The sequence below is a fragment of the Dicentrarchus labrax genome, unplaced genomic scaffold (genome assembly GCF_905237075.1).
Source record: "Dicentrarchus labrax unplaced genomic scaffold, dlabrax2021, whole genome shotgun sequence".
In the NCBI taxonomy this organism is placed as follows: domain Eukaryota; kingdom Metazoa; phylum Chordata; class Actinopteri; family Moronidae; genus Dicentrarchus; species Dicentrarchus labrax.
The window spans coordinates 3,562,352-3,578,755 of NW_026136705.1; the positions used below are offsets into that span (position 1 = coordinate 3,562,352).

The following is a 16,404-nucleotide window of genomic DNA, read 5'->3' on the forward strand; positions in this document are numbered from 1 at the left end:
TTCATTGTTTGCAGCTCATGCAAAAAAAACCTATTAGATATAAGAAGATATAATTTACAGAAATGATGAAGCAGAGGGCAAACACGACACATCTGACTCAATAAACAGGTCATTTCTCAACATGGAGATTTACCTGAAGACCTCCTAAACAATTCTTAAATATATGAATATGCAAATGTCGTTCATTTCTTAACTCAAACTTAATTTTTCCTGTTGGACACAATCAGAGAAACTTTCCACTTTCAGCAGATGAACGTGAAAACATCCTTCTAGTGTCAAACTCTGCACAACCATCATCCTGTACAGGGAAGATCAAACCTCACACTGTAGGAACAAGAAGAAAGACACGTTTTTGAGTCGACTTTAAGTTCTCTTGATCTCGATCTAAATCAGAAAGACAAAGAAAGACTAAAGACTGGAAAACAACAGCCTTGTCTCCAAAGGATGGTTACAAGAAGTGATTTAAGTTCGACATTTGGACAAACTTGAAACGTCTGTCCACGTTCTTCTTCTACAATATCACTATAAGATAAATGAAGGTTGATTCTCTTGCACTGAGCTGAGGTTATTTTGTTGCTTCACTGTTACCGTTGAAACATTATAATACTAAAAAACTCTCTCAGAATCAGAATCAGAATTTGTTTATTGCCAAGGAATGTGACCTGGTGCAGTTGGTGCATAAAAATATATACATATACAAATACAAATATACAAATATACAATTATTCAAATCACACAGAAAAATAAAGTACTTTCTTTTTAAAGTACTATCTCTTGTCTGAAGTTTCTTGGAAATGCTGCATGATTGTGGAGTCTCACAAATTCATTTTGAAGCTCAGTGTTCACCCAAAAGATGGAACAACAAAATTTATATTATATTATATATTAATTATATTATTTATAGCCCTCAGGGCATCTTTAAATATGAACTCTTATAACCTAAACAATGAAAACAAATGGACAGTCCTCACCTTTATGACCTCAGCTGGACCTCAAAAGTGTAAAAATACAACACACACATAAAAAACACACAAGGCTCCGTGCTGCGCGGGTAAAAACTACACTCCCCACCTTGCAGCTCGTCCACTTCCGTGCCTGCGCACTGATGAGTGCGCACATGGACAGCGCACTGGCACAGTGAGTGTGCAGCTTCCCTCTTGTTGAACACAAACAAACACTACAGGATTATTAATAAAAAACAAACAGTATAATATAATTTTCCTGTGTTTCTGGCGCCTTTTCATCTCCTATAACAACTGATTGATTTTACTTATTTAAAGATGATTGAATATCATTGTCACTTTCAGTTATAATGCGCCAGAAATCACACTGTAAGATTTTTATATTTCTCATTTTAATACTAATTATGATAACAATAATAACAACTTCCATCCACAATATTCATATGATTCCCTTAGACTAAAAGTGTGTCTGTTATTTTACTTTTTCTATGTGTTTTTAAGCTTTACAACAGTGGTGTGCGCCTCTCCACGGTCCTTTACGGTAGTGGTACTGATGCGGGATGAGTCAGGCTATATGATGCTGCTGCTACTGCTGCCATTTCATCAGCAGCGAACCCCTTACAAACGAACAGCAAACACAGCTATGATACCGCGGGATTCCCCTCTGACAGCGAGCATCCTGCCCCCGAAAACAGACGCGCTCCTCGGCTGAGAAACAGAGAAGAGGGGGGCTCGGTCTTGGTTCTTTTTTTTTTTTTTTGGTTCGAGGCTCCGGCTGAAAAGCGCAAGATCCGGGTTTTTTATCGCACCTGCTCTGGATGCGTTTCTCTCCTTTTTCTCCCCCCTTCTTCTTCTTCTTCTTCTTCTTCTCCTTTAAGCTCTCGATCGGGCCTGACATTAACGAGCAACTCAGCCCTCCACTCCAGGGGCCTTGCTGTTGTGCGCCAGCCCCCCCTTTTTTTGCGCTGATTTCGGGCTTCAGGACCAAAACATCGACTCCCGGAGAGGCTTTTTGCGAGAGTTTTTCGGTTGTTGTTTCGGAGAGGATCGCTCCAGACTTATCGGTGCCATGGAGCCCACATCAGCCTGGTCCTGAACGGCGCAAGGGAAACAGCGTAAGAGAAGAAGAGAGCAACCATTCAGGCCTAAACTGCACTCCTGCTCCAAGTACGCTGCTTGTTTGTTTGTTTGTTTTTTTGTATTTTTTAAAGCGTTTACATTTATATTTCTAATAATCATCATGTCTTTAAGCCTAAAAGTGGTTCCTAATGAAAGCATGAGGCCTATTTTTCAGTCTAATAATAGCCTGCAGTTAAAACAATCTTCTAAATATGGAGAAATGGTTGGAGTCCATCCTAATCTTTATTAGACATTGTAGGAGAGCCTGTTTACAAATATCATAGGATGCGTTTTGTGTCGCCTGGTGCCTATAATAACAGCAAGAAATTAGACTTATTTAACAGCATAATGTTATTAAAAACTCACATAATGCTCAAACAAACAGTGACCTTCTACTACAGGAGATGCAACTATCAGCCCCGCATGAATATGTGTGTTTGAGTGGATGGATGTGTGCTGTGTGGACCTCCAAACTGCCCTATAACGCTTCCGGTGTGAGAGCCCATAAGGCTGCTATTCACCGGGGATTCGGCCACTAATGTTTGCATACCGACCGAGCTACGCAACCCGACTCCACAGAGACACAGAGGGGGCTGATGGGAGGCTGCATGTGTCTGGCTCAGGGCCCGCCTGGTGGCCTGGTCGGGGAGAGCTGTAGAAGGAGCCAGAGGTTGCACCACCACCACCACAGTGTAGAAATACTACTCTTACAAGCAGTTTTTCCTAAGCACAAAAGTGTTTAAAATATATGAAAAGTTTAAAAAGAAAATACACATTTTGCATAAAAGACCTGTTTCAGAATATTAATGGGTTACAGTTGCTGATCATGTGTACATTACTTTGATGCTGCAGCTGGTAAAAGGTGGAGATAATTTTAATTAGCCTACTTTAGACACTTCTATCTTGTGAATTACCCCCTGATCTTAACTTAATGCAGTGGTTCCCAACCTTCTTCCTTAAGGGATTCCTTTTATATCACCGAATACACCGACGACCCCTGATTAAGTGACATATTCTATGTATATTATCTATCATATTAAACAGTGAACACAAGAACTGCAGGAAGTTTGTGTGAAACAAGCGATTGGGATGATTTTTAAGCAGATTATTTCCTGTGAACATTGATCAGAGATGAGTTATTACTGATATTTTTAGGAACTTTTTTATACAATTCTGTCCATATTATGTATTTTCTAACAGTCAAACATACTAAATATGCCTGTTTCTGGTGAAGGCTCTGTGAATCTATCCTTGTGTTCAGGATATTATTATAGTTTTCTGATAAGTTTTCTTACACCCCTAAACCATGATCTTAAAATACTTAATTAGAAGTAAAAGTATTATCAGAAAAATGTCTGTTTTTGCTCCTTTAATGTTGTAGTTTGTCAAAGTAGAGCCAGTTCTAGACACTAGACACTGTATACTACTATGTCCTGTCAAATAGATGTAAAAAGTAGAATATTTCTAAATGTAATGCAGTAGAAGTAGCCTATAACGTGTCATGAACTGGAAATACTCATTTAAAGTACAAATAAAATGGTATATTTCACATCTGGAATCAAATAACATTAACTTATATCATTCATTTGGGATTTGGCTCACTGTATTTAACAGTGTTTTATAGATTGTGTCTTTTTTGAGACTCCATCCATCGTATAAATTAGGACATTTTATGGCGGTGATAAAACAGTGTTAAGTATACTGTTTGAAGAGGGACCACAAACACAACATTAGGGTTAACCACGCCTTAAGTTCAGTCAAGAGTTAAACCTGTTAATCATTAATGTGAAGGGCAGGAACATGTAAGCCATATTTACAGCTCCTCATCAAAGGTCAGTTTCACTTGTTTGACTCCTTGAAGTTTGCCTTTTAAACATGCATTTTTCACCAAAATGTTACATTTTAATGGAGTTAATAAATTATTTTAAGGATGGTACAATGAAAAATGTATGGCACTGTTAGTCTGTTCTGTGCTATGAAGTGAAGAAACGTATTGTGTGCACTACCCAGTGCGTGGCGGAAGAAGTATTCAGAGCCTTTACTTAAGTAAAAGTACCAAAAGTGCTAATTAGGCAAAATTCAAATCATATATATTGTTAATCATGAATGTAATGCAGGATAGGAGCATATAAATAAGATAGGTCTTTGATGTATTAAAGGTCAATTTCACTTGTTTGACTTCTTAAAGTTGCTTATTTTGGCCTAAATGTTACATTTTAATGGAGTTCTATGAATAAATTTGACTGATTGTGTGCAAAAAGCCAGTGGTGGAAGAAGTATTAAGAGCCTTTCCTTTAGTAGACGTACAAAGTATTAGGAGCAACATATTTAAAGCATCAAAAGTATAAATATAATTCAGAATGAATCCATTCTTTGCAAAAATGCTACTACAGTCGGAGTATGTAAACAAGCCAGTAGGGTCACACATTCAAACGCCAAAGCCTCATATCAAAAAGGGGCATTAGGCGACTTCCGATAATCCAAAAAGCTGGCTTATTAAAACATCAATTGACGCCATCAAGTGACAAGAAAAGCATAAGAGGATTTTCTCTTATATCTCGTGGTTTTAATTAAACCATGCAATACAATGAAGCACAGTAAGCCAGTTGAGTGTGTTAGAGGGGAGGGTGTGTGTGTGTGTGTGTGTGTGTGTGTGTGTGTGTGTGTGTGTGGTAAAGTTTATAATATAGTAACTGAATCAAAGGGGAGTCAGTCCAGGAATATGTATTGTTTTAATATTGTTTGCCCCATGTGACTCCTCAGTGTCTGAATCCAATAGTAGTAGTAGTAGTCTCCAATGTTGTAGCAGGATCTAATTTAGTTTACAAAGAATACCATACATTTGAGGGCTGAAGGCGCAGTAGAAGTCATGAATAGATGTTAGTATTGTAGCCTAAAGCAATAAAAGACTATTATGTTATTATTTAATACACAAAGACTACCAGACTCAGTGGGGATGAGAATATTACGGGGGTAGGAGGATATTGTTGTATTATAGAAGATACAATTCCATAAATCATTGAAAAATACAGAATATATGAATATGCAAATACTTTTCATTTTAAAACTTTAACTGCTGGACACAAGATGTCTCCTAATTCACTGAGAAGTCCAGATAAAAATGAAAACAAAGCTCTCTTTATACATCATTTTGTGAATTAAAAAGTTATTATTAAAATTATTAATAATAAGAAAAACACGTTCATGAGTGGAGGGTATGGTTGTAGCGGTACACAGAAGTCACGACTAACAATACGTTGCTTTTCGTGTGCTGACGATGCCCTCAAATGTGTGTTAGCATGTTTGAAATCTAATTTAAATAAGTAATCTTATGTTATATCATGTTGCTGGCCGAAAGGAGGGAGATGGAGGCCTGGAAATGGCCCTCGGGCCGGCAGTTTGACCCCCCTGTCATTCTCCAGGTGTTTATCTAGATATGAAGTTGCAAATACATCCTTTTGGAAACTGTCCCAAGATGTTCTTACAAGAAACACTGTCAAACAAAGACTGTTTCCTAATTTTATTTTCCGTAGAAAGGCTACAGTAGGAATGTTAGAAATTGTAGAAATTTTTACATAAAGTTGCCTCACAGAGTTACTATTGAGTAGTGATCTCTGGATATCGCTTTTACATGTTCCAGTACCGATGCTGCAACCTCCTGCTGATACCGACACCAATCCAATACCATCTTTTCCCCTCTTACAAACAATTAAGCCTTCAATAATACATTTGTATGGATGCACTTTGCTATAAAGCCATCTGGAAAGCAAAACACTCAAACTGTGAAACAAATAAACTCCCGTAAATTATAGAAACACAAAGTTTAGTTAAGCCTTTAGCTACTGGATTGTATCCTGTTCGATATCAGATTCAATGATTTTGTCCAATATCGAGCCTACATTATAGATCCCTGGGTCATTATGCCATCATACAACGTGGTGGAGGAAGTGTCAGTAGCATAGTAACAATACCGCAGTGTAAAAACACTGTTACAAGTCATGCATTAAAAAAAAAGTCCCTGTAAGTAAAAATAAAAATTAAAAAGTGCCCATAATGCAGAATGGCTCATTTCAGAATTGTTCTGCCTTTATTATATTACTGGATTATAATTATTGATGCATTAATTGGTACACTTTAATGTCTCAACTGGTAATGATGGAGCTAATTTTTATTATTATTTATATAGCCCACTGCTGGGTATTTTAATATGTAGGCTAATATGGGATAATAGTTCATTATGTTTATTTTGTATTAATAATCTGAAGTGTAAAGTAGCATAAACTGTACTGTACTGAAGTAAATGTAGACTACTTAGTTACATTCCACCACTTTATAAAATAAAAAAAAATTAAAAAGATAAAAAAGTTCCTGAAAGTTGCCAAATATTATATTAATCTCTCTCTCTCTCTCTCTCTCTCTCTCTCTCTCTCTCTCTCCCCCCACCTCATACACGCACGCGCACACCGTAACAGACCGACGAACAGACAGAGAGACAGAGAGACAGACAGACACACAGGTGAGAGCGACAGACAGGCAGAAGCCAAGTCATGGAGGCGATATGGCTCTATCAGTTCCGGCTGATCGTCATCGGGGACTCCACGGTGGGAAAGTCGTGTCTGATCCGGCGGTTCACGGAGGGCCGCTTCGCCCAGGTGTCGGACCCCACCGTCGGCGTGGACTTCTTCTCCCGGCTGGTGGAGATCGAGCCGGGGAAGCGGATCAAGCTGCAGATCTGGGACACCGCGGGTCAGGAGCGCTTCAGGTGAGAACAGCTGGGTGTGTGCAAAGCCCTGATATTCCTATAAGTGTTAGATGTTAGTACTCAGTTTAATATAAGAGAGTTTTAGTTCATGGTGTTATAATAATATGCCATCAGTGACCACAGGAAGGTGCAAATACATCCTTTTGTGCCTTGCCAGACATTACAGAGCAACTGATGGTGTTTGTTTGCTGTTAGAAGAGGTTAAGTGAAAGTAGCAATACAATGTAAAACAATAAAGTTTAAAAAAACTGCAGTATAATAAGTATTATTAGCAAAACTGATGCTTAAAGTATCAAAAGTAGAAGTTGTCATTGTGCAGAATGACTGCGTTCAGTGTTATATTATCTTATTATTATAATATGTAATATTATTATTACTGATACAGCAGCAGTTTACTGAGCTCATCGAGGTTGAGCTAATGTGAACTATAATTGTTGGGTAGTTTAATCTATAAAAATGCACAAAAAAATCGAATTAATTAACGAGATTGTTGGAAAAATAGCTGAGAAATAGAAGTAAGTGGAGTACAAAGTATAACATTTTGCTATGAACTACAGTGGAGTAATATAAAATGGATTTAAGTGTCTCAGCCTGTAATGTCCTTAGTAACATTTGAATATAAACATAGAAAGAGGAAGCCAAAGCAAACATGGGAGGTTTGCAGATACAAAAGTTTAGAGGTGTTTCCCTTAAAATAGGGATGTCAAACTTCTGGCCCGGGGGTCCAATCCTGTACTGCATGATTATGTTCATATCAATTTAAAGTACCACTTTATATACAATTAAACTAGCAAAAGGTTAAAGGTGCCTTCAAATGCGTGCAATGGGTTGATAAGAAGAGAGAAGTGCCTTAAAGAGCTACTTTCAAATCACAGACTGACGAAAACGTACATAGAAAAATCTGTCTGAGGGGCTTCACCCTCTGGCTGTTGTGTAACATCTCGTGTCGTTTATGGCTGAAAGGTCAGGAAGGATAAACAGCTGACTGACAAACAACTGAGGAAATAATTCAGCAGAAAATAAGAGGAAAACGCGTCAGAGTATTCACAGTATACTGCTCCACTGACAGGGGATCTCTGGGAAATGCAGCGCAGAATCACGACCGCTTAGCACCACAGATGTCCTTAAAGCACAGAGGTAAACAAGGAACTTGTGGTTTCATTTTGGAAACTGAAAGGGTAGTTTAGTTATCATATGTTGTGCATGTGGATATTTAAAAGAACTGCTTTTACAGAACTGAGAGAGAGGCTGAACTTGCGGACCTGTGACCTAAAGAAAATCACATTAGATGTCTGATTAACAGCCAACATCAGACAAAAAAAGTGTCAAAGAATTACAAGTTTTGTAAATTTCCAGGATAGATGATCTGTGGTAGAAATTGAGTAGTTTAAACCTCAGTATTGTTTCCCAAATTCAGGGTCTAAATGTATTTTGTTAATAAAGAAAATTGCACAATTAGTACTTAATGTTAGGGAATACTTGTTAAGTGCTTGCAACTTAACGACGTAGCCTGAGGGGGGGGGGGTCTTAAAACTCGATTTACTACCTGGGACTAATTTGTTTACCCGCACAACAGAAGAAAAAAAAAAGAGCTGTTATTCAAAAAGGTTTGAGGTGATACAAGCAGAGAAAACAACTAGAGGGGTGTGGTTCGAACGAGTAAACAGATGAATGTGCTCCCAGTAGCGGAAATTCACGTGATTCTGCCTGAGGAAGAATAAAATAAACCAGTTTTGGGGCCAAAGATCTTTATTCAAATGTGGTTTTGTTTCACGCTGTTAAACAAAGTCATTTGTTAATGACATGTAAAGAGAAACATTAGAGGTTATCTAAGAGCTATGCTAGGAATGATGTAAGGTCAAATGTGCACATCATGCACTAATAATGATAAAGGTGTCTATCCACCTGTTTTTAAACGCCTATTTTAAATTTGCGTACATAAAAACTTGAGTGGAAGTTGAATTATTGCCCAAATGTTTTTACATGCGGAAAGTGTAAATATTGGCGTATCCATAAAAACTAAATGTAAGAAATCATGACGTACATAAGTGACTTAAATGTTCGCTGAAGAGACGAGAAACATCAGATCTGTGTGGAGCGATAAGGAGACTCTAACCTTCCTCTAATTAACACATGAAACAAACATAGACGCCATGTTTCCTACATTTCTTTCCACCGTTTGAGGTTTGACTGGAGGATCTATTGGCTGGAGTGGAATATAATATTCATAGGTATGTTTTTATTTGTGTATAATCACTTGAAATAGGTTTTCGTTACCTTAGAATGAGATGGTTTTATCTCTGGAGGGAGCTATTTCTTTTCCACGAAGGCTGCCATGTTGAGCCACCATGTTTCTACAGTAGCCCAGAAGGGACAAACCAAACACTGGCTCTAGATAAGGCAACTCCCATTTGTCGCAGCTACCATAGTTTCTCTTTGACTCGAGGGGTTTTAATTGGTTGCACTCTACAATCTTACCACTAGATGCCACTAATTCCTACACACTAGTCCAACTACGTATACTATGCCAGCTACTGTTTATTTCAATGAACAAACTCCTAATATTCACACATCAGTGCAGTGAAAATGTGCATAAATGTCCTTTGACCTTCTGAAAAATTCTGTTTGAATTTGCGCTACATTTGATTGAAACTGGGTTTATTACATAGGGAGTAGTCCTCAAATCTGTCCGAGTCTACTGGAATCACCTGTGTGGGTGCACCATGGGTGTGCACGGCCTTTAAAAGCAACTGCTTTATTATCTTTCATAGATAGCGAGGCGTGTTATCATACGTTCTTCTAAAAAGAAACTCATTAACTGTCACGTGATTGCATTTGTATCAGTCCCTTAAAAGACATGGCGCAACAATATTGCCTTTTACTGTCAGTTTTCATATCTAATTGCAATCCTCAAAGACAAAATCTGGCATGTGCTGAAGAAAAATAAAACACTATTATTTAAAAATATAACAAATAATGGTATAAATCTGTACATTACAGGTGAAAACAAGGTAAAAAGAGGAATGCCATAGTAACAGCAGATTAGTTTATTGTTAGCCGATGTTATTACTGAGATGTTCTGCCCCATTATTACCTTGAAACAATTAGTTACCCTCATTCTTACACTATTACAGAAGAACACCTATTTACCACTACTCTCAAAACATTACTATACTGTAACTGCAATGGTATTACCTCACTATTCCCAAGATATCACCCTTTATTACCTTGTTTTTAAGCCTCAAGTTGGACAGTAGCTGATGCATGTCCATAAAAAAGCCTTATATACTTGTATATACTGTTATTGGGTAGTTATTATAACAAAACATCATATTCTATAAGCTCTTTGTATGTTTTGTATGCATAAATGTAAAGCTGTCAGTCGAAAGTGGCATTAAAAAAAGAAAAGAATCAAGTACAAGAACCTCACATTTGTCCTTAAGTCCAGTACCTGAGTAAATGTACATGGTGTTATGTTCCCCCACTGCCCTTGTGTAAGTCACTGAACCCCGACCTCATCACTTTAAAGTACGGGGAATTGCAGTAAAATGCAAATATTTCCCTATCAGTGTGTAGAGGGGTGTGATAATAATAATAATGATGTATATCTCAGGGCCCCTCAAATGCATCTTCCCACATGCTTGCACGCACTCCCACTCCCACATTCAGCTCCACTCATCATCTTGACAGAAGGGAACCGGTCTCACCTGTCAGCATGATTAGTGTCTCCATGGCAACCCCGACACGTCCCCCCCGAGACCGAAGGACAAATCGCAACCTTTTTTTCCCGAACCAATCGAGGAGCCATTTCTGAAGAGAAGCGTTTTCTTTGCAATTAAATCTGTGATCTGATCACTTTTGATCATAAACTCTGTGATATGAATTTAAGAGTCTCTTCGTGGAGGAAGAATAGCACTTCGACTCTGTTTTTATGTCTTTTTTTTTTAATGAGATATCCACCTTTTGGAGAAAAAGTGCTGGTATGTTTCATATGACACGCAGATAAATTGTCAGTTATCATGTTGTCTGAAGCTTTCATATTTTTCCCCATACTGAAGAATAGATGCAAATGTTTCCTTCAAGACAAAGTAATTGATTCAGGAATGAGCTCTTCACTATGTTTATGTGGTTATTTTCTTGATTGATTAGCACAGAGATCTGATTTTACTGTGTCTTATTTCAAAATACTTGCACTTCCTGAAGCAAAGGGAACCACGTCCTCAATGGCATTATTCTCTCACTTGACAGCTGAATAAAAGACTGTAGTTTCCTATGTATCATCTGATATTAATACAGTATATGTAATCTATATTCTCTATCACCATCATCAAGGATTATGCGAGAACTTGGGCTACTATTGATGTATGATTTGTGCATGAGGGTGATTCATCACTAATTCACTTTAATAAAGATAATGGTATTTTTGTCATCACCACTGAAGCGTGGGTGCACATTATCATTAACTTCAGATGAGAAAATATACATGAAATAAACCTAGTCCCAGTCAGTGGGCGCTGGATCGCCAATATTCATTTCTCTCCCCCAAAATGCTATAGTTTGCACATTCTTGGCCTCATCTCGACACCAATGACTCGTGTCTTCCTTTCGACTTGAAAAGACTTGATACCTTCCCTCAAGCCAAAAGATTAAAAAGTAATTTAACAGTGTGTAAAGACACGTTCCTTCATTGTGATGAACATGGGCACTGTAGGCTATTTCAAGTCACTGTCCTGCGGCGGTAAATACTCACTAGAACACCACGTGTATTTATTATTATTGTTTAAGAAAGTAATGGAAAGTACTGAGTGACGGGCTACCACATTGTTGGTTCTGGTCTTCTGGGATTTGTTATACAACAATAGAAAAATAGCCTGAAGCCAGTTTTACCCTTTATCTTTAAACCAAGGATTTCAACTTAAACGAGTTACAAGTTAATCCTCCTGTATGTCTATTTATGTCGAAGGTGGTATTTAGTGGCAGCTTTGAAGCTCCTCTTTTGATCCGCTCAGGTAGACATTTTGACTCGTGTACTGTAGCCATTTTGGGAAAGTATTTACGATCCACTAGTTTACATATTTGGGGATTTGGGGACACTGTAGTGTGCTTTCCCTCTGATTTGAATCCCTCTCATCTTCCTTGTCAGTTCTCGTCTCCTACTGACGATGCAGATCTCATCTTAGTCACTGTTGTTTCATCTTCCTTCCATAACTATATATATATGTGTGTGTGTGTGTGTGTGTGTGTGTGTGTCAAATCCAATGAGTCACTCGCTGGTTCTGAATTTTTGCCACCTACTCCTCTTCTATTACTGTATCTCCATTGACGACTCCTCCCTTCTTCCTCTTTCCTGACACGTCTCTCTTTCCGTCTCTACCTCAAGTCTGTAATTTTCCTTCTCGTTATCTTTATGTTGACGTTCTCTGCGAGGATGTCGTGGGAAGATAGATGTATCATAAGGGGATCGGTGTGTCTATGTGTGCATGCAGGGTGTCACATCTTGTCAAAATCTAGCAGCGCTTCTCCTCCCAGTCGGGAGAATTAAAGTAGAATTAAACAACTCAATTCCAGTCTCCACTCAGACTCAACTGATTTTAACTTATAAAGGTTGATATTGAGTTTGTTCTATCAAGGTTATCACTGTTTGTTTGTTGTTGAAACTTGATTTGATATTTAGTTTAAATTATTCATATACAGATTAAAAATCACACAGACCACTCACTTTGTAACAAATTGTAAAATAGCAATTTAATTATTGTACTAATATTGTGCTATTTCAGTGTTTTGTGTTGTACGGTAGCGAAGTTATTTTGATCTCCAAGGAACATTTTTAAAGTAGCACTTTCCTTGTTGTGTCCTCTGGTAAAATATATAGCCTAATAAATGTTCCTGCACAAAATCTATTTTGCTGTTTAGATAATCAAAACAAGCAAGACTGCTCACAGTTGCTGGTAAAACGATCTCGGAACATAATTTTTCTTCTACTTCAACATCTTATCTCCATCTAATTTGTTTCCAATTTCTCAGCTCCTCGACCTGACACCTCTATTACTGCTCCTGTTCCTTCTTTCACACCTCCTGTTATCAGTTTCTTTCCCTCCGGATTTATCATGCCTTATTTTCCCCTTTCAATGATTGCAGCTTGTCTTTGTCTCTTTTTTCGCAGTATAGATGATATCTTTCCAAAAACAAATACCTAAGCGGGAAAGTGTAAGGAATGGACTGATCTGTGTGTAAGCTGCAAACATAAGAGAGTCTCAACTTCCTCCCACTGTACAAAAATGAAGCCAAAATACCTGGGATATGGCCGCTGCCTTTTTATGGCATTTGGAGCCAGAGTCTGCGCAGTAGTGATCGAGGTTGGCGCCGCTGTATCGAAGTCCAAAACCAAAGTTATCAAATGAACTTTTGAGCACACATCAGAGTGATAAAAACTACGTAAAATGCCAGAAACCATCTTTGGGAAAAATTTACTTGACGTGTATTATTTGTATAATTTGACAGTCCATTTGCCTTTCTTCCTGTCACTCTATCACTTTTACTGAGACAAATACCTGTGTGTGTACTGTACTTGGTATATGAACTGCATCTGGTTCTGATCTTTATCCTTCCCTTCATTTTGTGACCTCTGCAGGTCCATCACCAGGGCTTACTACCGTAACTCTGTGGGCGGGCTACTCCTGTTCGACATCACCAACCGCCGCTCTTTCCAGAACGTCCACGATTGGCTGGAGGAGGCTCGCAGCCACGTCCAGCCGCACAGCATCGTCTTCTTATTGGTGGGCCACAAATGTGATCTGGAGGCACAGCGCCAGGTGTGTACGGTAGCCTATAAAAGTGAATGTGAACACAATATTCATAAGGCTTTATTGAGTTCAAATTTGTTGCTGGGGACGGTGCCTGTTTTAAATGTTATGTAATATACAATTTAGCAAGCATTAAAAATAACTATTTTGTTCACATTTAGATCAGAACGCATTGGATCAGAGGCAAGTCGTCATAGTTTAATTCTCTTGGGGCAGCTGGAAGAAAGAGAGAAAGCAAAAAATATCACCATTGAAATTTAGACATTACAGGATGACACTGCAAAACGCTCAGCACAACAGTGTGTGTATGCTCATATAATATAGTGTTGTAGGATTAAAATCAAATAAACCAGGAATTATGTAAGATTTCCCATCTTAGCAGCTTCATTATGATCTCGATCTGATCACTCTCATCACCTAATGTTGAACTGGAAGGCTCATTTACAAGACTCTTATCACACACATCGCACACACTAATTGAAAGTGATGCTACTCAGTGCAGATGATTTGATGTTCTTGATCAACCTTGTGGTTTGGTTAAATTGCAAAATGATCTTTATCAATCTCGTGAGTGTGCAGTCTGGTTTACTTCAGCATAACCAAAATGCAGATTGAGACTCTATCGAGCAACTTTTGGAAGCAGGGTGGTTGCGTGACCAAATGTATTTCATTCATTCGGAATAAGAAAAGAGCAATATTTAGTCAGTTCTAAAACATTTTGTGCAGGTTTCCTCTGTACTGCAGGGTCCTACTTCAGAGGATGTTGTTTTGGCATTTCTTTTAGGTTCTCAGAGGGTGTCTTACATCTACTAGCTCTTGACTGCCCAGTTTCCAAATGGGAAAGTTTCATCTCATCTCATTTAATCTTCTAGGTGACCCGCCAGGAAGCAGAGAAGCTGGCAGGGGCGTACGGGATGCGCTACGTCGAGACGTCGGCCCGTGACGCCATCAACGTGGAACACGCCTTCACCGAGCTGACCAGGGACATCTTCGCCTTGGTGCGGTCCGGTGATATCACAATCCAGGAGGGCTGGGAGGGCGTTAAGAGCGGGTTTGTCCCCAATGTGGTTCACTCCTCGGAGGAAGTGACCAAGAGTGACCGCCGCTGTCTATGTTGATCTGGCAAGAGTTTTGGGACTGAAGGTGAAAAGCGGAGGGATCAAGGAAGGATTCAGAAGGGAGTGACTGACGGACTGAGGTGTCAGCCCTCTGACTGAAACAGTGGGTAACCCTCTATTGTTCTTTCTTCAGACTGGATACAGAGGAATTTCAATGGAAAGGCTAGTAGAAGGCGGAGAAGAACACCTTGAACGTGGGTGGATAGCTGAAGGGTTGCGCCCATTTCTGTATACCTTTTATTTCTCAGAGAGGAAGGATCACAGATGCTCATTTAATTGCGAGGGCTCCCACGATTCAATTCCTTTGGTTTTGTTTTGGGCTTCTTGCCTGAAAATCCCACCCTGAAAGTCTCAGAAAAGGCCTTAGAAAGAGGATCCATTTTGGTTCTTCGCCAAAAAGACGATGACGCTCTGGACATGTTTAATGTTTCTTTCGGCCATCATCTCTTCCTTCACCTCTCCTCCCACTACTTCTTAATCTTCTCCTCTCCTCCAATATGCAATTACATGATCACATACGTTACGATCACTCTTATGTTGGTTTCCAACATCCTCCTAGCACATATCATTTGAAGAAAGTTTAGTCGGCACCCTTAGATTTAACCTCAAGAGAGAGTTCTCTTGTGCTGACATTTTGCTCCACATTCCACTATCAGAGCTCAATGGAGGAGTCCTGGAGGTCCTAAATATAATGAGGGAAGATGATTAACTTGGGAAGACACTCACATTATTTCTCTTCGGAGCAATTTAGGCCTCCAGTGAGCTCAATGACATTGACTACATGGTTATATCCACTATCATTCTGCTAAATGCCACACTATAACAAAACATCGTCATCCAGTTCCTAATGGACTCCTTAAACAGGAAGAGACAACGTGTACAGCTTAACTGACCAAGGTGGACTTGTTGGACTAGCTTAACAACTCCTAACTGTCTGCCTTGAACTGGGGACTTGTGAAGGTGGACCGATAGTAATGATGGATCCAGAAAGCACCTTAATAGCCACAAACTGTGGAGCCTCATTTGGGACTTTTGAAGGGTGCTAAACAAGCTTGAGATAATTTATTTATTGAAAGTGAAGCAAACAGAGAGGGACCAGACCACGGACTCCACAAAAGAACCACTTCATCCACAATGCACGCATATGGACAATATAGTCATGAAAAGAAAGTCCAACAGGAAGGTATTAAATTGAGCCAACACAAATACAGGCACGGGGAACTACAAGGTTGAATTTTGTTCTGAACAAGTGGTTTATATGCCTTTTTTTATGAGTGTGCGCCAGAGTAATATCTCATCACACCTTTATTTTTATTTTGACAGACTCCAATGCTACAGGTTGAGGTGACTGGCATAGTTACTTAGGCATTTTCTGTAGTTGCAAGACCCCACTTTGACTTAGAAACTTCATGCCTTGGAAGGTGGTTTTAGACGCACTCTCCCCAGATCTGTCTTGGAGAGACTTACACTCAGTTTGCCGGTTTATTAGCCAAAACTAATGAAGTCTACTGCAACAGTCGTGCAATAAATCCTCCCTTCATAAAGGCTATAATGTGGTAAGAGCGGTGTTGATTGAACTTTCGGATCATTTTGGAGGCTGTTCTGAATTCTGTTGTCTGTGTTATTTTTTTAAAAAAAAA

General features: G+C 38.9%; 1 protein-coding gene across 2 annotated transcripts; it reads left to right on the plus strand.

The window, feature by feature from the left end:
• Positions 1-1,496: 1,496 nt before the first annotated feature.
• Positions 1,497-16,316, plus strand: LOC127364379 (ras-related protein Rab-39B). 2 transcript variants are annotated; one of them, XM_051401861.1, is made up of 4 exons: positions 1,497-2,077; positions 6,554-6,843; positions 13,475-13,655; positions 14,519-16,316. In XM_051401861.1, exons 2-4 carry the CDS (start codon positions 6,629-6,631, stop codon positions 14,762-14,764), a joined length of 642 nt encoding a protein of 213 aa, XP_051257821.1. In that variant the 5' UTR covers positions 1,497-2,077; positions 6,554-6,628; the 3' UTR covers positions 14,765-16,316. The 2 variants fall into 2 exon arrangements, with proteins under 2 accessions (XP_051257821.1, XP_051257820.1); XM_051401860.1 differs by having other exon boundaries at positions 1,498-2,129.
• Positions 16,317-16,404: the final 88 nt, after the last annotated feature.